This window comes from Cherax quadricarinatus, chromosome 60 (assembly GCF_038502225.1).
Source record: "Cherax quadricarinatus isolate ZL_2023a chromosome 60, ASM3850222v1, whole genome shotgun sequence".
NCBI classification, from domain to species: domain Eukaryota; kingdom Metazoa; phylum Arthropoda; class Malacostraca; order Decapoda; family Parastacidae; genus Cherax; species Cherax quadricarinatus.
The window spans coordinates 21139732-21164006 of NC_091351.1; the positions used below are offsets into that span (position 1 = coordinate 21139732).

The 24275-nt window shown below is 50.7% G+C and overlaps 1 protein-coding gene across 3 annotated transcripts in view; it reads right to left on the minus strand.

Moving 5' to 3' along the window:
* The window catches only part of LOC128694510 (glyoxylate/hydroxypyruvate reductase A), a 373487-nt gene that overhangs the window by 104348 nt on the left and 244864 nt on the right, over positions 1–24275 (minus strand). For all 3 annotated transcript variants that reach the window (XM_070098023.1, XM_070098024.1, XM_070098025.1), the window contains one exon: positions 57–170. In XM_070098023.1, coding sequence (XP_069954124.1) covers positions 57–170 — 114 coding nt within the window. The remainder of the gene's footprint in view (positions 1–56; positions 171–24275) is intronic.

Here is a 24275-nt window from a genome sequence, read left to right on the forward strand (position 1 = left end):
AGAGAGAGAGAGAGAGAGAGAGAGAGAGAGAGAGAGAGAGAGAGAGAGAGACATACTTGGCATTTTTGAGTATGTCACTGCCCAACATTCCTCTGGTTTCAGACGTTGATGGCAGAATATTAACAATATAATCACACTGTTGTAGGAACAAGGGCAGCTCGTCACTCCTCCTGGAATATGATCACAAATTTACATTGGAAAATAATGTAGTCAAGACTCACGAAATTGTAAACATGATTGTAAACAAACCAGAACACGGGTGGGGTTAGAACTGCATGCAGGTGAGTGGTGTAACTTCAAGCTAGTGTATCAGCCACTGGACCAGCTGGTTACAATAAGCCACTGGACCAGCTGGGAACAATAAGCCACTGGGCCAGCTGGTTACAATAAGCCACTGGACCAGCTGGGAACAATAAGCCACTGGGCCAGCTGGTTACAATAAGCCACTGGACCAGCTGGTTACAATAAGCCACTGGGCCAGCTGGTTACAATAAGCCACTGGGCCAGCTGGTTACAATAAGCCACTGGGCCAGCTGGTTACAATAAGCCACTGGGCCAGCTGGTTACAATAAGCCACTGGGCCAGCTGGTTACAATAAGCCACTGGGCCAGCTGGTTACAATAAGCCACTGGACCAGCTGGTTACAATAAGCCACTGGGCCAGCTGGTTACAATAAGCCACTGGACCAGCTGGTTACAATAAGCCACTGGGCCAGCTGGTTACAATAAGCCACTGGGCCAGCTGGTTACAATAAGCCACTGGGCCAGCTGGTTACAATAAGCCACTGGGCCAGCTGGTTACAATAAGCCACTGGGCCAGCTGGTTACAATAAGCCACTGGGCCAGCTGGTTACAATAAGCCACTGGGCCAGCTGGTTACAATAAGCAACTGGGCCAGCTGGTTACAATAAGCCACTGAACCAGCTGGTTACAATAAGCCACTGGGCCAGCTGTTTACAATAAGCCACTGGGCCAGCTGGTTACAATAAGCCACTGAACCAGCTGGTTACAATAAGCCACTGGGCCAGCTGGTTACAATAAGCCACTGGGCCAGCTGGTTACAATAAGCCACTGAACCAGCTGGTTACAATAAGCCACTGGGCCAGCTGGTTACAATAAGCCACTGGACCAGCTGGTTACAATAAGCCACTGGACCAGCTGGTTACAATAAGCCACTGGGCCAGCTGGTTACAATAAGCCACTGGACCAGCTGGTTACAATAAGCCACTGGGCCAGCTGGTTACAATAAGCCACTGGGCCAGCTGGTTACAATAAGCCACTGGGCCAGCTGGTTACAATAAGCCACTGGGCCAGCTGGTTACAATAAGCCACTGGGCCAGCTGGTTACAATAAGATTCATGCAACTAGACATATTTATACACCAGTGTGGTTAACACAGGCACCACTGTAGCCACATGCAACTAGACATATTTATACACCAGTGTGGTTAACACAGGCAGCACTGTAACCACATGCAACTAGACATATTTATACACCAGTGTAGTTAACACAGGCACCACTGTAGCCACATGCAACTAGACATATTTATACACCAGTGTGGTTAACACAGGCACAACTGTAACCACATGCAACTAGACATATTTATACACCAGTGTAGTTAACACAGGCACCACTGTAGCCACATGCAACTAGACATATTTATACACCAGTGTGGTTAACACAGGCACCACTGTAACCACATGCAACTAGACATATTTATACACCAGTGTAGTTAACACAGGCACCACTGTAGCCACATGCAACTAGACATATTTATACACCAGTGTGGTTAACACAGGCACCACTGTAACCACATGCAACTAGACATATTTATACACCAGTGTAGTTAACACAGGCACCACTGTAGCCACATGCAACTAGACATATTTATACACCAGTGTAGTTAACACAGGCACCACTGTAGCCACATGCAACTAGACATATTTATACACCAGTGTAGTTAACACAGGCACCACTGTAGCCACATGCAACTAGACATATTTATACACCAGTGTAGTTAACACAGGCACCACTGTAGCCACATGCAACTAGACATATTTATACACCAGTGTGGTTAACACAGGCACCACTGTAGCCACATGCAACTAGACATATTTATACACCAGTGTAGTTAACACAGGCACCACTGTAGCCACATGCAACTAGACATATTTATACACCAGTGTAGTTAACACAGGCACCACTGTAGCCACATGCAACTAGACATATTTATACACCAGTGTAGTTAACACAGGCACCACTGTAGCCACATGCAACTAGACATATTTATACACCAGTGTGGTTAACACAGGCACCACTGTAGCCACATGCAACTAGACATATTTATACACCAGTGTAGTTAACACAGGCACCACTGTAGCCACATGCAACTAGACATATTTATACACCAGTGTAGTTAACACAGGCACCACTGTAGCCACATGCAACTAGACATATTTATACACCAGTGTAGTTAACACAGGCACCACTGTAGCCACATGCAACTAGACATATTTATACACCAGTGTGGTTAACACAGGCACCACTGTAGCCACATGCAACTAGACATATTTATACACCAGTGTAGTTAACATAGGCACCACTGTAGCCACATGCAACTAGACATATTTATACACCAGTGTAGTTAACACAGGCACCACTGTAGCCACATGCAACTAGACATATTTATACACCAGTGTAGTTAACACAGGCACCACTGTAGCCACATGCAACTAGACATATTTATACACCAGTGTAGTTAACACAGGCACCACTGTAGCCACATGCAACTAGACATATTTATACACCAGTGTAGTTAACACAGGCACCACTGTAGCCACATGCAACTAGACATATTTATACACCAGTGTGGTTAACACAGGCACCACTGTAGCCACATGCAACTAGACATATTTATACACCAGTGTAGTTAACACAGGCACCACTGTAGCCACATGCAAGTGTTACAGTAGAATCTCCCACCAGCGTGGCCGTGACGAACTCTAGCTCATGTCCCCTCAAAGCCATTATCATAACTTACAAAATCATAATAACAGTGTTAACAGACTGGACTATAGTATTTGTACTCACCTGTTATGAGTACTAACCCCCACCTGTACCATGGTTTACATTGTACTCACCTGTTATGAGTACTAACCCCCACCTGTACCATGGTTTACATTGTACTCACCTGTTATGAGTACTAACCCCCACCTGTACCATGGTTTACATTGTACTCACCTGTTATGAGTACTAACCCCCACCTGCACCATGGTCTACATTGTACTCACCTGTTATGAGTACTAACCCCCACCTGCACCATGGTTTACATTGTACTCACCTGTTATGAGTACTAACCCCCACCTGCACCATGGTTTACATTGTACTCACCTGTTATGAGTACTAACCCCCACCTGCACCATGGTTTACATTGTACTCACCTGTTATGAGTACTAACCCCCACCTGCACCATGGTTTACATTGTACTCACCTGTTATGAGTACTAACCCCCACCTGCACCATGGTTTACATTGTACTCACCTGTTATGAGTACTAACCCCCACCTGCACCATGGTTTACATTGTACTCACCTGTTATGAGTACTAACCCCCACCTGCACCATGGTTTACATTGTACTCACCTGTTATGAGTACTAACCCCCACCTGCACCATGGTTTACATTGTACTCACCTGTTATGAGTACTAACCCCCACCTGCACCATGGTTTACATTGTACTCACCTGTTATGAGTACTAACCCCCACCTGCACCATGGTTTACATTGTACTCACCTGTTATGAGTACTAACCCCCACCTGCACCATGGTTTATATTGTACTCACCTGTTATGAGTACTAACCCCCACCTGCACCATGGTTTATATTGTACTCACCTGTTATGAGTACTAACCCCCACCTGCACCATGGTTTATATTGTACTCACCTGTTATGAGTACTAACCCCCACCTGCACCATGGTTTGTATTGTACTCACCTGTTATGAGTACTAACCCCCACCTGCACCATGGTTTACATTGTACTCACCTGTTATGAGTACTAACCCCCACCTGCACCATGGTTTACATTGTACTCACCTGTTATCAGTACTAACCCCCACCTGCACCATGGTTTGTATTGTACTCAAGTTTGTTAGTAATAAAAACTTATGTTTCACTTATACACAACCACTCAAAAATATTTTAATACCTAAAATAATGATAAATTCTTGATTAATATAGACATAGATATATACACTCTTTCAAATATATATATATATATATATATATATATATATATATATATATATATATATATATATATATATATATATATATATAAATAGTCACTACGTCCACAGCAGGACTCGAACCTGCTAACTCTGTATCAGAGTCCACAGTACTTTACCAAGGGGCTATTTTAAGGCTAGTAATGAGTGTATGGTACATTCATATTATCGCTGTAGGTCGCTGTAAACGTCGTAGTAGGTTACGTGTGGGTGAGTTGGCCAGGATGGCTACCATAACTCCCATGTTACGTGTGGGAGAGTCGGCCAGGATGGCTACCATAACTCCCATGTTACGTGTGGGTGAGTCGGCCAGGATGGCTACCATAACTCCCATGTTACGTGTGGGAGAGTCGGCCAGGATGGCTACCATAACTCCCATGTTACGTGTGGGTGAGTCGGCCAGGATGGCTACCATAACTCCCATGTTACGTGTGGGAGAGTCGGCCAGGATGGCTACCATAACTCCCATGTTACGTGTGGGAGAGTCGGCCAGGATGGCTACCATAACTCCCATGTTACGTGTGGGAGAGTCGGCCAGGATGGCTACCATAACTCCCATGTTACGTGTGGGTGAGTCGGCCAGGATGGCTACCATAACTCCCATGTTGCGTGTGATTGAGTCGGCCAGGATGGCTACCATAACTCCCATGTTACGTGTGGGTGAGTCGGCCAGGATGGCTACCATAACTCCCATGTTACGTGTGGGAGAGTCGGCCAGGATAGCTACCATAACTCCCATGTTACGTGTGGGTGAGTCGGCCAGGATGGCTACCATAACTCCCATGTTACGTGTGGGTGAGTCGGCCAGGATGGCTACCATAACTCCCATGTTACGTGATGGGTGAGTCGGCCAGGATGGCTACCATAACTCCCATGTTACGTGTGGGTGAGTCGGCCAGGATGGCTACCATAACTCCCATGTTACGTGTGGGTGAGTCGGCCAGGATGGCTACCATAACTCCCATGTTACGTGTGGGTGAGTCGGCCAGGATGGCTACCATAACTACCATGTTACGTGTGGGTGAGTCGGCCAGGATGGCTACCATAACTCCCAGGATGGTTACGTGTGGGTGAGTCGGCCAGGATGGCTACCATAACTCCCATGTTACGTGTGGGTGAGTCGGCCAGGATGGCTACCATAACTCCCATGTTACGTGTGGGAGAGTCGGCCAGGATGGCTACCATAACTCCCATGTTACGTGTGGGAGAGTCGGCCAGGATGGCTACCATAACTCCCATGTTACGTGTGGGTGAGTCGGCCAGGATGGCTACCATAACTCCCATGTTACGTGTGGGTGAGTCGGCCAGGATGGCTACCATAACTCCCATGTTACGTGTGGGTGAGTCGGCCAGGATGGCTACCATAACTCCCATGTTACGTGTGGGTGAGTCGGCCAGGATGGCTACCATAACTCCCATGTTACGTGTGTTACGTGTGGGTGAGTCGGCCAGGATGGCTACCATAACTCCCATGTTACGTGTGGGTGAGTCGGCCAGGATGGCTACCATAACTCCCATGTTACGTGTGGGTGAGTCGGCCAGGATGGCTACCATAACTCCCATGTTACGTGTGGGTGAGTCGGCCAGGATGGCTACCATAACTCCCATGTTACGTGGGGGAGTCGGCCGTGTGGGTGAGTCGGCCAGGATGGCTACCATAACTCCCATGTTACGTGTGGGTGAGTCGGCCAGGATGGCTACCATAACTCCCATGTTACGTGTGGGTGAGTCGGCCAGGATGGCTACCATAACTCCCATGTTACGTGTGGGTGAGTCGGCCAGGATGGCTACCATAACTCCCATGTTACGTGTGGGTGAGTCGGCCAGGATGGCTACCATAACTCCCATGTTACGTGTGGGTGAGTCGGCCAGGATGGCTACCATAACTCCCATGTTACGTGTGGGTGAGTCGGCCAGGATGGCTACCATAACTCCCATGTTACGTGTGGGTGAGTCGGCCAGGATGGCTACCATAACTCCCATGTTACGTGTGGGTGAGTCGGCCAGGATGGCTACCATAACTCCCATGTTACGTGTGGGTGAGTCGGCCAGGATGGCTACCATAACTCCCATGTTACGTGTGGGTGAGTCGGCCAGGATGGCTACCATAACTCCCATGTTACGTGTGGGTGAGTCGGCCAGGATGGCTACCATAACTCCCATGTTACGTGTGGGTGAGTCGGCCAGGATGGCTACCATAACTCCCATGTTACGTGTGGGTGAGTCGGCCAGGATGGCTACCATAACTCCCATGTTACGTGTGGGAGAGTCGGCCAGGATGGCTACCATAACTCCCATGTTACGTGTGGGTGAGTCGGCCAGGATGGCTACCATAACTCCCATGTTACGTGTGGGTGAGTCGGCCAGGATGGCTACCATAACTCCCATGTTACGTGTGGGTGAGTCGGCCAGGATGGCTACCATAACTCCCATGTTACGTGTGGGTGAGTCGGCCAGGATGGCTACCATAACTCCCATGTTACGTGTGGGTGAGTCGGCCAGGATGGCTACCATAACTCCCATGTTACGTGTGGGTGAGTCGGCCAGGATGGCTACCATAACTCCCATGTTACGTGTGGGTGAGTCGGCCAGGATGGCTACCATAACTCCCATGTTACGTGTGGGTGAGTCGGCCAGTGATGGCTACCATAACTCCCATGTTACGTGTGGGTGAGTCGGCCAGGATGGCTACCATAACTCCCATGTTACGTGTGGGTGAGTCGGCCAGGATGGCTACCATAACTCCCATGTTACGTGTGGGTGAGTCGGCCAGGATGGCTACCATAACTCCCATGTTACGTGTGGGTGAGTCGGCCAGGATGGCTACCATAACTCCCATGTTACGTGTGGGTGAGTCGGCCAGGATGGCTACCATAACTCCCATGTTACGTGTGGGTGAGTCGGCCAGGATGGCTACCATAACTCCCATGTTACGTGTGGGTGAGTCGGCCAGGATGGCTACCATAACTCCCATGTTACGTGTGGGTGAGTCGGCCAGGATGGCTACCATAACTCCCATGTTACGTGTGGGTGAGTCGGCCAGGATGGCTACCATAACTCCCATGTTACGTGTGGGTGAGTCGGCCAGGATGGCTACCATAACTCCCATGTTACGTGTGGGTGAGTCGGCCAGGATGGCTACCATAACTCCCATGTTACGTGTGGGTGAGTCGGCCAGGATGGCTACCATAACTCCCACTGTTACGTGTGGGTGAGTCGGCCAGGATGGCTACCATAACTCCCATGTTACGTGTGGGTGAGTCGGCCAGGATGGCTACCATAACTCCCATGTTACGTGTGGGTGAGTCGGCCAGGATGGCTACCATAACTCCCATGTTACGTGTGGGTGAGTCGGCCAGGATGGCTACCATAACTCCCATGTTACGTGTGGGTGAGTCGGCCAGGATGGCTACCATAACTCCCATGTTACGTGTGGGTGAGTCGGCCAGGATGGCTACCATAACTCCCATGTTACGTGTGGGTGAGTCGGCCAGGATGGCTACCATAACTCCCATGTTACGTGTGGGTGAGTCGGCCAGGATGGCTACCATAACTCCCATGTTACGTGTGGGTGAGTCGGCCAGGATGGCTACCATAACTCCCATGTTACGTGTGGGTGAGTCGGCCAGGATGGCTACCATAACTCCCATGTTACGTGTGGGTGAGTCGGCCAGGATGGCTACCATAACTCCCATGTTACGTGTGGGTGAGTCGGCCAGGATGGCTACCATAACTCCCACGTTACGTGTGGGTGAGTCGGCCAGGATGGCTACCATAACTCCCATGTTACGTGTGGGTGAGTCGGCCAGGATGGCTACCATAACTCCCATGTTACGTGTGGGTGAGTCGGCCAGGATGGCTACCATAACTCCCATGTTACGTGTGGGTGAGTCGGCCAGGATGGCTACCATAACTCCCATGTTACGTGTGGGTGAGTCGGCCAGGATGGCTACCATAACTCCCATGTTACGTGTGGGTGAGTCGGCCAGGATGGCTACCATAACTCCCATGTTACGTGTGGGTGAGTCGGCCAGGATGGCTACCATAACTCCCATGTTACGTGTGGGTGAGTCGGCCAGGATGGCTACCATAACTCCCATGTTACGTGTGGGTGAGTCGGCCAGGATGGCTACCATAACTCCCATGTTACGTGTGGGTGAGTCGGCCAGGATGGCTACCATAACTCCCATGTTACGTGTGGGTGAGTCGGCCAGGATGGCTACCATAACTCCCATGTTACGTGTGGGTGAGTCGGCCAGGATGGCTACCATAACTCCCATGTTACGTGTGGGTGAGTCGGCCAGGATGGTACGTGTGGGTGAGTCGGCCAGGATGGCTACCATAACTCCCATGTTACGTGTGGGTGAGTCGGCCAGGATGGCTACCATAACTCCCATGTTACGTGTGGGTGAGTCGGCCAGGATGGCTACCATAACTCCCATGTTACGTGTGGGTGAGTCGGCCAGGATGGCTACCATAACTCCCATGTTACGTGTGGGTGAGTCGGCCAGGATGGCTACCATAACTCCCATGTTACGTGTGGGTGAGTCGGCCAGGATGGCTACCATAACTCCCATGTTACGTGTGGGTGAGTCGGCCAGGATGGCTACCATAACTCCCATGTTACGTGTGGGTGAGTCGGCCAGGATGGCTACCATAACTCCCATGTTACGTGTGGGTGAGTCGGCCAGGATGGCTACCATAACTCCCATGTTACGTGTGGGTGAGTCGGCCAGGATGGCTACCATAACTCCCATGTTACGTGTGGGTGAGTCGGCCAGGATGGCTACCATAACTCCCATGTTACGTGTGGGTGAGTCGGCCAGGATGGCTACCATAACTCCCATGTTACGTGTGGGTGAGTCGGCCAGGATGGCTACCATAACTCCCATGTTACGTGTGGGTGAGTCGGCCAGGATGGCTACCATAACTCCCATGTTACGTGTGGGTGAGTCGGCCAGGATGGCTACCATAACTCCCATGTTACGTGTGGGTGAGTCGGCCAGGATGGCTACCATAACTCCCATGTTACGTGTGGGTGAGTCGGCCAGGATGGCTACCATAACTCCCATGTTACGTGTGGGAGAGTCGGCCAGGATGGCTACCATAACTCCCATGTTACGTGTGGGAGAGTCGGCCAGGATGGCTACCATAACTCCCATGTTACGTGTGGGAGAGTCGGCCAGGATGGCTACCATAACTCCCATGTTACGTGTGGGTGAGTCGGCCAGGATGGCTACCATAACTCCCATGTTACGTGTGGGTGAGTCGGCCAGGATGGCTACCATAACTCCCATGTTACGTGTGGGTGAGTCGGCCAGGATGGCTACCATAACTCCCATGTTACGTGTGGGTGAGTCGGCCAGGATGGCTACCATAACTCCCATGTTACGTGTGGGTGAGTCGGCCAGGATGGCTACCATAACTCCCATGTTACGTGTGGGTGAGTCGGCCAGGATGGCTACCATAACTCCCATGTTACGTGTGGGTGAGTCGGCCAGGATGGCTACCATAACTCCCATGTTACGTGTGGGTGAGTCGGCCAGGATGGCTACCATAACTCCCATGTTACGTGTGGGTGAGTCGGCCAGGATGGCTACCATAACTCCCATGTTACGTGTGGGTGAGTCGGCCAGGATGGCTACCATAACTCCCATGTTACGTGTGGGTGAGTCGGCCAGGATGGCTACCATAACTCCCATGTTACGTGTGGGTGAGTCGGCCTGGATGGCTACCATAACTCCCATGTTACGTGTGGGTGAGTCGGCCAGGATGGCTACCATAACTCCCATGTTACGTGTGGGTGAGTCGGCCAGGATGGCTACCATAACTCCCATGTTACGTGTGGGTGAGTCGGCCAGGATGGCTACCATAACTCCCATGTTACGTGTGGGTGAGTCGGCCAGGATGGCTACCATAACTCCCATGTTACGTGTGGGTGAGTCGGCCAGGATGGCTACCATAACTCCCATGTTACGTGTGGGTGAGTCGGCCAGGATGGCTACCATAACTCCCATGTTACGTGTGGGTGAGTCGGCCAGGATGGCTACCATAACTCCCATGTTACGTGTGGGTGAGTCGGCCAGGATGGCTACCATAACTCCCATGTTACGTGTGGGTGAGTCGGCCAGGATGGCTACCATAACTCCCATGTTACGTGTGGGTGAGTCGGCCAGGATGGCTACCATAACTCCCATGTTACGTGTGGGTGAGTCGGCCAGGATGGCTACCATAACTCCCATGTTACGTGTGGGTGAGTCGGCCAGGATGGCTACCATAACTCCCATGTTACGTGTGGGTGAGTCGGCCAGGATGGCTACCATAACTCCCATGTTACGTGTGGGTGAGTCGGCCAGGATGGCTACCATAACTCCCATGTTACGTGTGGGTGAGTCGGCCAGGATGGCTACCATAACTCCCATGTTACGTGTGGGTGAGTCGGCCAGGATGGCTACCATAACTCCCATGTTACGTGTGGGTGAGTCGGCCAGGATGGCTACCATAACTCCCAGGTTACGTGTGGGTGAGTCGGCCAGGATGGCTACCATAACTCCCATGTTACGTGTGGGTGAGTCGGCCAGGATGGCTACCATAACTCCCAGGTTACGTGTGGGTGAGTCGGCCAGGATGGCTACCATAACTCCCATGTTACGTGTGGGTGAGTCGGCCAGGATGGCTACCATAACTCCCATGTTACGTGTGGGTGAGTCGGCCAGGATGGCTACCATAACTGCCAGGTTACGTGTGGGTGAGTCGGCCAGGATGGCTACCATAACTCCCATGTTACGTGTGGGTGAGTCGGCCAGGATGGCTACCATAACTCCCATGTTACGTGTGGGTGAGTCGGCCAGGATGGCTACCATAACTCCCATGTTACGTGTGGGTGAGTCGGCCAGGATGGCTACCATAACTCCCATGTGGGTGAGTCGGCCAGGATGGCTACCATAACTCCCAGGTTACGTGGGGGTGAGTCGGCCAGGATGGCTACCATAACTCCCATGTTACGTGTGGGTGAGTCGGCCAGGATGGCTACCATAACTCCCAGGTTACGTGTGGGTGAGTCGGCCAGGATGGCTACCATAACTCCCATGTTACGTGTGGGTGAGTCGGCCAGGATGGCTACCATAACTCCCATGTTACGTGTGGGTGAGTCGGTCAGGATGGCTACCATAACTCCCATGTTACGTGTGGGTGAGTCGGCCAGGATGGCTACCATAACTCCCATGTTACGTGTGGGTGAGTCGGCCAGGATGGCTACCATAACTCCCATGTTACGTGTGGGTGAGTCGGCCAGGATGGCTACTATAACTCCCATGTTACGTGTGGGTGAGTTGGCCAGGATGGCTACCATAACTCCCATGTTACGTGTGGGTGAGTCGGCCAGGATGGCTACCATAACTCCCATGTTACGTGTGGGTGAGTCGGCCAGGATGGCTACCATAACTCCCATGTTACGTATGGGTGAGTCGGCCAGGATGGCTACCATAACTCCCATGTTACGTGTGGGTGAGTCGGCCAGGATGGCTACCATAACTCCCATGTTACGTGTGGGTGAGTCGGCCAGGATGGCTACCATAACTCCCATGTTACGTGTGGGTGAGTCGGCCAGGATGGCTACCATAACTCCCATGTTACGTGTGGGTGAGTCGGCCAGGATGGCTACCATAACTCCCATGTTACGTGTCGGTGAGTCGGCCAGAATGGCTACCATAACTCCCATGTTACGTGTGGGTGAGTCGGCCAGGATGGCTACCATAACTCCCATGTTACGTGTGGGTGAGTCGGCCAGGATGGCTACCATAACTCCCATGTTACGTGTGGGAGAGTCGGCCAGGATGGCTACCATAACTACCATGTTACGTGTGGGTGAGTCGGCCAGGATGGCTACCATAACTCCCATGTTACGTGTGGGAGAGTCGGCCAGGATGGCTACCATAACTCCCATGTTACGTGTGGGAGAGTCGGCCAGGATGGCTACCATAACTCCCATGTTACGTGTGGGTGAGTCGGCCAGGATGGCTACCATAACTCCCATGTTACGTGTGGGTGAGTCAGCCAGGATAGCTACCATAACTCCCATGTTACGTGTGGGTGAGTCGGCCAGGATGGCTACCATAACTCCCATGTTACGTATGGGTGAGTCGGCCAGGATGGCTACCATAACTCCCATGTTACGTGTGGGTGAGTCGGCCAGGATGGCTACCATAACTCCCATGTTACGTGTGGGTGAGTCGGCCAGGATGGCTACCATAACTCCCATGTTACGTGTGGGTGAGTCGGCCAGGATGGCTACCATAACTCCCATGTTACGTGTCGGTGAGTCGGCCAGAATGGCTACCATAACTCCCATGTTACGTGTGGGTGAGTCGGCCAGGATGGCTACCATAACTCCCATGTTACGTGTGGGTGAGTCGGCCAGGATGGCTACCATAACTCCCATGTTACGTGTGTGGGTGAGTTGGCCAGGATAGCTACCATAACTCCCATGTTACGTGTGGGTGAGTCGGCCAGGATAGCTACCATAACTCCCATGTTACGTGTGGGTGAGTCGGCCAGGATGGCTACCATAACTCCCATGTTACGTGTGGGTGAGTCGGCCAGGATGGCTACCATAACTCCCATGTTACGTGTGGATGAGCCGGCCAGGATGGCTACCATATCTCCCATGTTACGTGTGGGTGAGTTGGCCAGGATGGCTACCATAACTCCCATGTTACGTGTGGGTGAGTCGGCCAGGATGGCTACCATAAGTCCCATGTTACGTGTGGGTGAGTTGGCCAGGATGGCTACCATAACTCCCATGTTACGTGTGGGTGAGTTGGCCAGGATGGCTACCATAACTCCCATGTTACGTGTGGGTGAGTCGGCCAGGATGGCTACCATAACTCCCATGTTACGTGTGGGTGAGTCGGCCAGGATGGCTACCATAACTCCCATGTTACGTGTGGGTGAGTCGGCCATGATGGCTACCATAACTCCCATGTTACGTGTGGGTGAGTCGGCCAGGATGGCTACCATAACTCCCATGTTACGTGTGGGTGAGTCGGCCAGGATGGCTACCATAACTCCCATGTTACGTGTGGGTGAGTCGGCCAGGATGGCTACCATAACTCCCATGTTACGTGTGGGTGAGTCGGCCAGGATGGCTACCATAACTCCCATGTTACGTGTGGGTGAGTCGGCCAGGATGGCTACCATAACTCCCATGTTACGTGTGGGTGAGTCGGCCAGGATGGCTACCATAACTCCCATGTTACGTGTGGGTGAGTCGGCCAGGATGGCTACCATAACTCCCACGTTACGTGTGGGTGAGTCGGGTAGGATGGCTACCATAACTCCCACGTTACGTGTGGGTGAGTCGGCCATGATGGCTACCATAACTCCCATGTTACGTGTGGGTGAGTCGGCCAGGATGGCTACCATAACTCCCATGTTACGTGTGGGTGAGTTAGCCAGGATGGCTACCATAACTCCCACGTTACGTGTGGGTGAGTCGGCCAGGATGGCTACCAAACTCCCACGTTACGTGTGGGTGAGTCGGCCAAGATGGCTACCATAACTCCCAGGTTACGTGTGGGTGAGTCGGCCAGGATGGCTACCATAACTCCCATGTTACGTGTGGGTGAGTCGGCCAGGATGGCTACCATAACTCCCATGTTACGTGTGGGTGAGTCGGCCAGGATGGCTACCATAACTCCCATGTTACGTGTGGGTGAGTCGGCCAGGATGGCTACCATAACTCCCATGTTACGTGTGGGTGAGTCGGCCAGGATGGCTACCATAACTCCCATGTTACGTGTGGGTGAGTCGGCCAGGATGGCTACCATAACTCCCATGTTACGTGTGGGTGAGTCGGCCAGGATGGCTACCATAACTCCCATGTTACGTGTGGGTGAGTCGGCCAGGATGGCTACCATAACTCCCATGTTACGTGTGGGTGAGTCGGCCAGGATGGCTACCATAACTCCCATGTTACGTGTGGGTGAGTCGGCCAGGATGGCTACCATAACTCCCATGTCACGTGTGGGTGAGTCGGCCAGGATGGCTACCATAACTCCCATGTTACGTGTGGGTGAGTCGGCCAGGATGGCTACCATAACTCCCATGTTACGTGTGGGTGAGTCGGCCAGGATGGCTACCATAACTCCCATGTTACGTGTGGGTGAGTCGGCCAGGATGGCTACCATAACTCCCATGTTACGTGTGGGTGAGTCGGCCAGGATGGCTACCATAACTCCCATGTTACGTGTGGGTGAGTCGGCCAGGATGGCTACCATAACTCCCATGTTACGTGTGGGTGAGTCGGCCAGGATGGCTACCATAACTCCCATGTTACGTGTGGGTGAGTCGGCCAGGATGGCTACCATAACTCCCATGTTACGTGTGGGTGAGTCGGCCAGGATGGCTACCATAACTCCCATGTTACGTGTGGGTGAGTCGGCCAGGATGGCTACCATAACTCCCATGTTACGTGTGGGTGAGTCGGCCAGGATGGCTACCATAACTCCCATGTTACGTGTGGGTGAGTCGGCCAGGATGGCTACCATAACTCCCATGTTACGTGTGGGTGAGTCGGCCAGGATGGCTACCATAACTCCCATGTTACGTGTGGGTGAGTCGGCCAGGATGGCTACCATAACTCCCATGTTACGTGTGGGTGAGTCGGCCAGGATGGCTACCATAACTCCCATGTTACGTGTGGGTGAGTCGGCCAGGATGGCTACCATAACTCCCATGTTACGTGTGGGTGAGTCGGCCAGGATGGCTACCATAACTCCCATGTTACGTGTGGGTGAGTCGGCCAGGATGGCTACCATAACTCCCATGTTACGTGTGGGTGAGTCGGCCAGGATGGCTACCATAACTCCCATGTTACGTGTGGGTGAGTCGGCCAGGATGGCTACCATAACTCCCATGTTACGTGTGGGTGAGTCGGCCAGGATGGCTACCATAACTCCCATGTTACGTGTGGGTGAGTCGGCCAGGATGGCTACCATAACTCCCATGTTACGTGTGGGTGAGTCGGCCAGGATGGCTACCATAACTCCCATGTTACGTGTGGGTGAGTCGGCCAGGATGGCTACCATAACTCCCATGTTACGTGTGGGTGAGTCGGCCAGGATGGCTACCATAACTCCCATGTTACGTGTGGGTGAGTCGGCCAGGATGGCTACCATAACTCCCATGTTACGTGTGGGTGAGTCGGCCAGGATGGCTACCATAACTCCCATGTTACGTGTGGGTGAGTCGGCCAGGATGGCTACCATAACTCCCATGTTACGTGTGGGTGAGTCGGCCAGGATGGCTACCATAACTCCCATGTTACGTGTGGGTGAGTCGGCCAGGATGGCTACCATAACTCCCATGTTACGTGTGGGTGAGTCGGCCAGGATGGCTACCATAACTCCCATGTTACGTGTGGGTGAGTCGGCCAGGATGGCTACCATAACTCCCATGTTACGTGTGGGTGAGTCGGCCAGGATGGCTACCATAACTCCCATGTTACGTGTGGGTGAGTTGGCCAGGATGGCTACCATAACTCCCATGTTACGTGTGGGTGAGTTAGCCAGGATGGCTACCATAACTCCCATGTTACGTGTGGGTGAGTCGGCCAGGATGGCTACCATAACTCCCATGTTACGTGTGGGTGAGTTGGCCAGGATGGCTACCATAACTCCCATGTTACGTGTGGGTGAGTTAGCCAGGATGGCTACCATAACTCCCATGTTACGTGTGGGTGAGTCGGCCAGGATGGCTACCATAACTCCCATGTTACGTGTGGGTGAGTCGGCCAGGATGGCTACCATAACTCCCATGTTACGTGTGGGTGAGTCGGCCAGGATGGCTACCATAACTCCCATGTTACGTGTGGGTGAGTTGGCCAGGATGGCTACCATAACTCCCATGTTACGTGTGGGTGAGTCGGCCAGGATGGCTACCATAACTCCCATGTTACGTGTGGGTGAGTCGGCCAGGATGGCTACCATAACTCCCATGTTACGTGTGGGTGAGTCGGCCAGGATGGCTACCATAACTCCCATGTTACGTGTGGGTGAGTTGGCCAGGATGGCTACCATAACTCCCATGTTACGTGTGGGTGAGTCGGCCAGGATGGCTACCATAACTCCCATGTTACGTGTGGGTGAGTCGGCCAGGATGGCTACCATAACTCCCATGTTACGTGTGGGTGAGTTAGCCAGGATGGCTACCATAACTCCCATGTTACGTGTGGGTGAGTCGGCCAGGATGGCTACCATAACTCCCATGTTACGTGTGGGTGAGTCGGCCAGGATGGCTACCATAACTCCCATGTTACGTGTGGGTGAGTCGGCCAGGATGGCTACCATAACTCCCATGTTACGTGTGGGTGAGTTGGCCAGGATGGCTACCATAACTCCCATGTTACGTGTGGGTGAGTCGGCCAGGATGGCTACCATAACTCCCATGTTACGTGTGGGTGAGTTGGCCAGGATGGCTACCATAACTCCCATGTTACGTGTGGGTGAGTCGGCCAGGATGGCTACCATAACTCCCATGTTACGTGTGGGTGAGTCGGCCAGGATGGCTACCATAACTCCCATGTTACGTGTGGGTGAGTTAGCCAGGATGGCTACCATAACTCCCACGTTACGTGTGGGTGAGTCGGCCAGGATGGCTACCAAACTCCCACGTTACGTGTGGGTGAGTCGGCCAAGATGGCTACCATAACTCCCACGTTACGTGTGGGTGAGTCGGCCAGGATGGCTACCATAACTCCCACGTTACGTGTGGGTGAGTCGGCAAGGATGGCTACCATAACTCCCATGTTACGTGTGGGTGAGTCGGCCAGGATGGCTACCATAACTCCCATGTTACGTGTGGGTGAGTCGGCCAGGATGGCTACCATAAGTCCCATGTTACGTGTGGGTGAGTCGGCCAGGATGGCTACCATAACTCCCATGTTACGTGTGGGTGAGTCGGCCAGGATGGCTACCATAACTCCCATGTTACGTGTGGGTGAGTCGGCCAGGATGTCTACCATAACTCCCATGTTACGTGTGGGTGAGTCGGCCAGGATGGCTACCATAACTCCCATGTTACGTGTGGGTGAGTCGGCCAGGATGGCTACCATAACTCCCATGTTACGTGTGGGTGAGTCGGCCAGGATGGCTACCATAACTCCCATGTTACGTGTGGGTGAGTTGGCCAGGATGGCTACCATAACTCCCATGTTACGTGTGGGTGAGTCGGCCAGGATGGCTACCATAACTCCCATGTTACGTGTGGGTGAGTCGGCCAGGATGGCTACCATAACTCCCATGTTACGTGTGGGTGAGTCGGCCAGGATGGCTACCATAAGTCCCATGTTACGTGTGGGTGAGTCGGCCAGTATGGCTACCATAACTCCCATGTTACGTGTGGGTGAGTCGGCCAGGATGGCTACCATAACTCCCATGTTACGTGTGGGTGAGTCGGCCAGGATGGCTACCATAACTCCCATGTTACGTGTGGGTGAGTCGGCCAGGATGGCTACCATAACTCCCATGTTACGTGTGGGTGAGTCGGCCAGGATGGCTACCATAACTCCCATGTTACGTGTGGGTGAGTCGGCCAGGATGGCTACCATAACTCCCATGTTACGTGTGGGTGAGTCGGCCAGGATGGCTACCATAACTCCCATGTTACGTGTGGGTGAGTCGGCCAGGATGGCTACCATAACTCCCATGTTACGTGTGGGTGAGTCGGCCAGGATGGCTACCATAACTCCCATGTTACGTGTGGGAGAGTCGGCCAGGATGGCTACCATAACTCCCATGTTACGTGTGGGTGAGTCGGCCAGGATGGCTACCGTAACTCCCATGTTACGTGTGGGTGAGTCGGCCAGGATGGCTACCATAACTCCCATGTTACGTGTGGGTGAGTCGGTAAGGATGGCTACCATAACTCCCATGTTACGTGTGGGTGAGTCGGCCAGGATGGCTACCATAACTCCCATGTTACGTGTGGGTGAGTCGGCCAGGATGGCTACCATAACTCCCATGTTACGTGTGGGTGAGTCGGCCAGGATGGCTACCATAACTCCCATGTTACGTGTGGGTGAGTCGGCCAGGATGGCTACCATAACTCCCATGTTACGTGTGGGTGAGTCGGCCAGGATGGCTACCATAACTCCCATGTTACGTGTGGGTGAGTCGGCCAGGATGGCTACCATAACTCCCATGTTACGTGTGGGTGAGTCGGCCAGGATGGCTACCATAACTCCCATGTTACGTGTGGGTGAGTCGGCCAGGATGGCTACCATAACTCCCATGTTACGTGTGGGTGAGTCGGCCAGGATGGCTACCATAACTCCCATGTTACGTGTGGGTGAGTCGGCCAGGATGGCTACCATAACTCCCATGTTACGTGTGGGTGAGTCGGCCAGGATGGCTACCATAACTCCCATGTTACGTGTGGGTGAGTCGGCCAGGATGGCTACCATAACTCCCATGTTACGTGTGGGTGAGTCGGCCAGGATGGCTACCATAACTCCCATGTTACGTGTGGGTGAGTCGGCCAGGATGGCTACCATAACTCCCATGTTACGTGTGGGTGAGTCGGCCAGGATGGCTACCATAACTCCCATGTTACGTGTGGGTGAGTCGGCCAGGATGGCTACTATAAGTCCCATGTTACGTGTGGGTGAGTCGGCCAGGATGGCTACCACAACTCCCATGTTACGTGTGGGTGAGTTGGCCAGGATGGCTACCATAACTCCCATGTTACGTGTGGGTGAGTTAGCCAGGATGGCTACCATAACTCCCATGTTACGTGTGGGTGAGTCGGCCAGGATGGCTACCACAACTCCCATGTTACGTGTGGGTGAGTTGGCCAGGATGGCTACCATAACTCCCATGTTACGTGTGGGTGAGTTAGCCAGGATGGCTACCATAACTCCCATGTTACGTGTGGGTGAGTCGGCCAGGATGGCTACCATAACTCCCATGTTACGTGTGGGTGAGTTGGCCAGGATGGCTACCATAACTCCCATGTTACGTGTGGGTGAGTCGGCCAGGATGGCTACCATAACTCCCATGTTACGTGTGGGTGAGTTGGCCAGGATGGCTACCATAACTCCCATGTTACGTGTGGGTGAGTCGGCCAGGATGGCTACCATAACTCCCATGTTACGTGTGGGTGAGTCGGCCAGGATGGCTACCATAACTCCCATGTTACGTGTGGGTGAGTCGGCCAGGATGGCTACCATAACTCCCATGTTACGTGTGGGTGAGTTGGCCAGGATGGCTACCATAACTCCCATGTTACGTGTGGGTGAGTCGGCCAGGATGGCTACCATAACTCCCATGTTACGTGTGGGTGAGTCGGCCAGGATGGCTACCATAACTCCCATGTTACGTGTGGGTGAGTTAGCCAGGATGGCTATCATAACTCCCATGTTACGTGTGGGTGAGTCGGCCAGGATGGCTACCATAACTCCCATGTTACGTGTGGGTGAGTTGGCCAGGATGGCTACCATAACTCCCATGTTACGTGTGGGTGAGTCGGCCAGGATGGCTACCATAACTCCCATGTTACGTGTGGGTGAGTTGGCCAGGATGGCTACCATAACTCCCATGTTACGTGTGGGTGAGTCGGCCAGGATGGCTACCATAACTCCCATGTTACGTGTGGGTGAGTTGGCCAGGATGGCTACCATAACTCCCATGTTACGTGTGGGTGAGTCGGCCAGGATGGCTACCATAACTCCCATGTTACGTGTGGGTGAGTCGGCCAGGATGTCTACCATAACTCCCATGTTACGTGTGGGTGAGTCGGCCAGGATGGCTACCATAACTCCCATGTTACGTGTGGGTGAGTCGGCCAGGATGGCTACCATAACTCCCATGTTACGTGTGGGTGAGTCGGCCAGGATGGCTACCATAACTCCCATGTTACGTGTGGGTGAGTCGGCCAGGATGGCTACCATAACTCCCATGTTACGTGTGGGTGAGTTGGCCAGGATGGCTACCATAACTCCCATGTTACGTGTGGGTGAGTTGGCCAGGATGGCTACCATAACTCCCATGTTACGTGTGGGTGAGTCGGCCAGGATGGCTACCATAACTCCCATGTTACGTGTGGGTGAGTCGGCCAGGATGGCTACCATAACTCCCATGTTACGTGTGGGTGAGTCGGCCAGGATGGCTACCATAACTCCCATGTTACGTGTGGGTGAGTCGGCCAGGATGGCTACCATAACTCCCATGTTACGTGTGGGTGAGTCGGCCAGGATGGCTACCATAACTCCCATGTTACGTGTGGGTGAGTCGGCCAGGATGGCTACCATAACTCCCATGTTACGTGTGGGTGAGTCGGCCAGGATGGCTACCATAACTCCCATGTTACGTGTGGGTGAGTTGGCCAGGATGGCTACCATAACTCCCATGTTACGTGTGGGTGAGTCGGCCAGGATGGCTACCATAACTCCCATGTTACGTGTGGGTGAGTCGGCCAGGATGGCTACCATAACTCCCATGTTACGTGTGGGTGAGTCGGCCAGGATGGCTACCATAACTCCCATGTTACGTGTGGGTGAGTCGGCCAGGATGGCTACCATAACTCCCATGTTACGTGTGGGTGAGTCGGCCAGGATGGCTACCATAACTCCCATGTTACGTGTGGGTGAGTCGGCCAGGATGGCTACCATAACTCCCATGTTACGTGTGGGTGAGTCGGCCAGGATGGCTACCATAACTCCCATGTTACGTGTGGGTGAGTCGGCCAGGATGGCTACCATAACTCCCATGTTACGTGTGGGTGAGTCGGCCAGGATGGCTACCATAACTCCCATGTTACGTGTGGGTGAGTCGGCCAGGATGGCTACCATAACTCCCATGTTACGTGTGGGTGAGTCGGCCAGGATGTCTACCATAACTCCCATGTTACGTGTGGGTGAGTCGGCCAGGATGGCTACCATAACTCCCATGTTACGTGTGGGTGAGTGTACTGTGTGAGTTATACTTATTATTGTTTTTTAATGTTGTCAGGGGAACTCCCTCTGTCTGATCCAAAAACAATGGAAAAATAAATAAACGAATCGAGGTATAATAATGAAGATAATTTTTCAAGACTTTTAACTAAAATTAAATAATAAAAATTGGCCGTTGTGGTTCTGGTAAGATGTTAGAACAGGAGTTTGTGAGGTCAAGGATGTTTTCTGATGTTGAAGAAATGGTGTAGGATATGGTGGGTGGGATATTCATCCGATGTTTTGGAATCTCCTGTTACCACTTGGTTGAAGCACCACAAGTATGATGTTATAAGTGGGGAGTAGTTACAATGTCCTACTAAGTTCAGTGGACAGGTATATTGCTGGTATATTTCGGCGTCTACCCTGGATGACCAGGCCAGAAGCAGAGCTGATAACAAAAATAAACTGATTACCAGAAGTTAAGCAAGTACAACACTGAGGAAAGAAACGATGGTATTTAAATCCAATGTCATTACTAGCAACCAGAAGAATGAAAAACAACGAACAAAAATACTCCTCGTAGATCACTGTACCAGATCAGGAGAAGACTGGAGAAGTGACCACAAACTTCAACCTCTCACCAGGTAACATTATACTACCACTAATAAAAACTTATGCTTCACTTATACACAATCACTTAAAAATATTTTAATACCAAAAATATTGATAAATTAAGTTCTTGATATAAACACTCTTTCTGGTATATATATATATATATATATATATATATATATATATATATATATATATATATATATATATATATATATATATATATATATATATATATATATATATATACACATATATATATGTCGTGCCGAATATGTAAAACTGGTCAATTAGCAAGAACTCATTTAAAATTAAGTCCTTTCTGAAATTTTCTCTTATACGTTTAAAGATATATTTTTTCCATTAATGTTAATGTAAAAAATTTTAATTTTGCACCAAAAGAATCTTAGAAAACTTACCTAACCTTATTATAACAAGAACAATTTATTTTAGCCTAACCCAACTAAATATATTTTAGATTTGTTTACAATAATTTAATACTAAACAAACACAGTGAAATATATATTTTTCGTTAGGTTCAGAATGAATTTGGCGAAATTATTGCATACACAAATTTTCACTTGTCCTATATGGCAAGATGAGCGTTGCTATTTAAGCCAAGATCGCAAGTTCTGCCTATTCGGCACGACATATATATATTATATACATATATATATATATATATATATATTATATACATATATATATATATATATATATATTATATATATATATATATATATATATATATATATACCAGAAAGAGTGTTTATATCAAGAACTTAATTTTATCACTATTTTTGGTATTAAAATATCTTTTAAATAGGTGATTGTATATAAGTGAAGCATAAGTTTTTATTAGTGGTAGTATAATGTTACCTGGTGAGAGGCTGAAGTTTGTGGTCACTTCTCCAGTCTTCTCCTGATCTGGTACAGTGATCTACGAGGAGTATTTTTGTTCGTTGTTTTTCATTCTTCTGGTTGCTAGTAATGACATTGGATTTAAATACCATCGTTTCTTTCCTCAGTGTTGTACTTGCTTAACTTCTGGTAATCAGTTTATTTTTGTTATCAGCTCTGCTTCTGGCCGGGTCATCCAGGGTAGACGCCGAAATATACGAGCAATATACCTGTCCACTGAACTTAGTAGGACATTGTGACTACTCCCCACCTATAACATCATACTTGTGGTGCTTAACTGTGAAAGAATAATGAAATTCTAAGCGCTTTCGTGACTACTCACTTTATCAAGGAACAATAAAAGTAATGCATCAAAGGATGCATTACTTTCATAGTTCCTTGATAATGTGAGTAGTCACGAAAGCGCTTGGAATTTCTCTATTCTTTCAGAGTGGTTGTTTTGCATAAGAACATAAGAACATAAGAACGAAGGAACACTGCAGAAGGCCCACTGGCCCATGCGAGGCAGGTCCAAGTCTCCTACCGGCTTAAGCCAATGCACCCAACCTAGTCAGGTCAGGTCACATTGACTTAAGGGAGGAACACGGCAACCGACCTGTTAGCACAAGCTATCAGGTCTAACTCACACCCACCCACATCTACTCATGTATTTATCCAACCTATTTTTAAAGCTACACAACGTTCTGGCCTCTATAACGGTACTTGGGAGTTTGTTCCACTCATCCACAACTCTATTACCAAACCAGTACTTTCCTATATCCTTCCTGAATCTGAATTTTTCCAACTTAAAACCATTGCTGCGAGTCCTGTCTAGGCTAGATATTTTCAGCACACTATTTACATCCCCTTTATTTATTCCTGTCTTCCACTTATACACCTCAATCATATCCCCCCTAATTCTACGTCTTTCTAGAGAGTGCAGTTTCAGGGCCCTTAGTCTATCCTCATAGGGAAGGTTTCTGATACATGGGATCATCTTTGTCATCCTCCTTTGTACATTTTCCAGAGAATTTATATCCATTCTGTAATACGGTGACCAAAACTGTGCAGCATAATCTAAATGAGGCCTAACCAAGGATGTATAGAGTTGAAGAACAACCTGAGGACTCCTATTATTTATGCTTCTTGATATGAAGCCAAGGATTCTATTAGCTTTATTGCGAACACTTATGCACTGTTGTCTTGGTTTCAGATTACTGCTAACCAGAACTCCTAAATCTTTTTCGCAATCCGTAATATTAAGATCTACATTATTTAGTTTATATGTGGCATGGTTATTGTCCTGTCCAACATTTAGAACTTTGCATTTGTCTATATTAAACTGCATCTGCCACTTCTCCGACCACTGCATCAGTCTATTCAAATCTTCCTGGAGTGCTCGAATGTCCTCGTCAGAATGAATTCGACGGCCTATTTTGGTGTCATCGGCAAACTTGCCGATGTCGCTCTTTATGCCCTCATCTATGTCGTTTATGTAGATTGTGAACAGCAGGGGGCCCAACACTGACCCCTGTGGAACACCGCTCGTGACG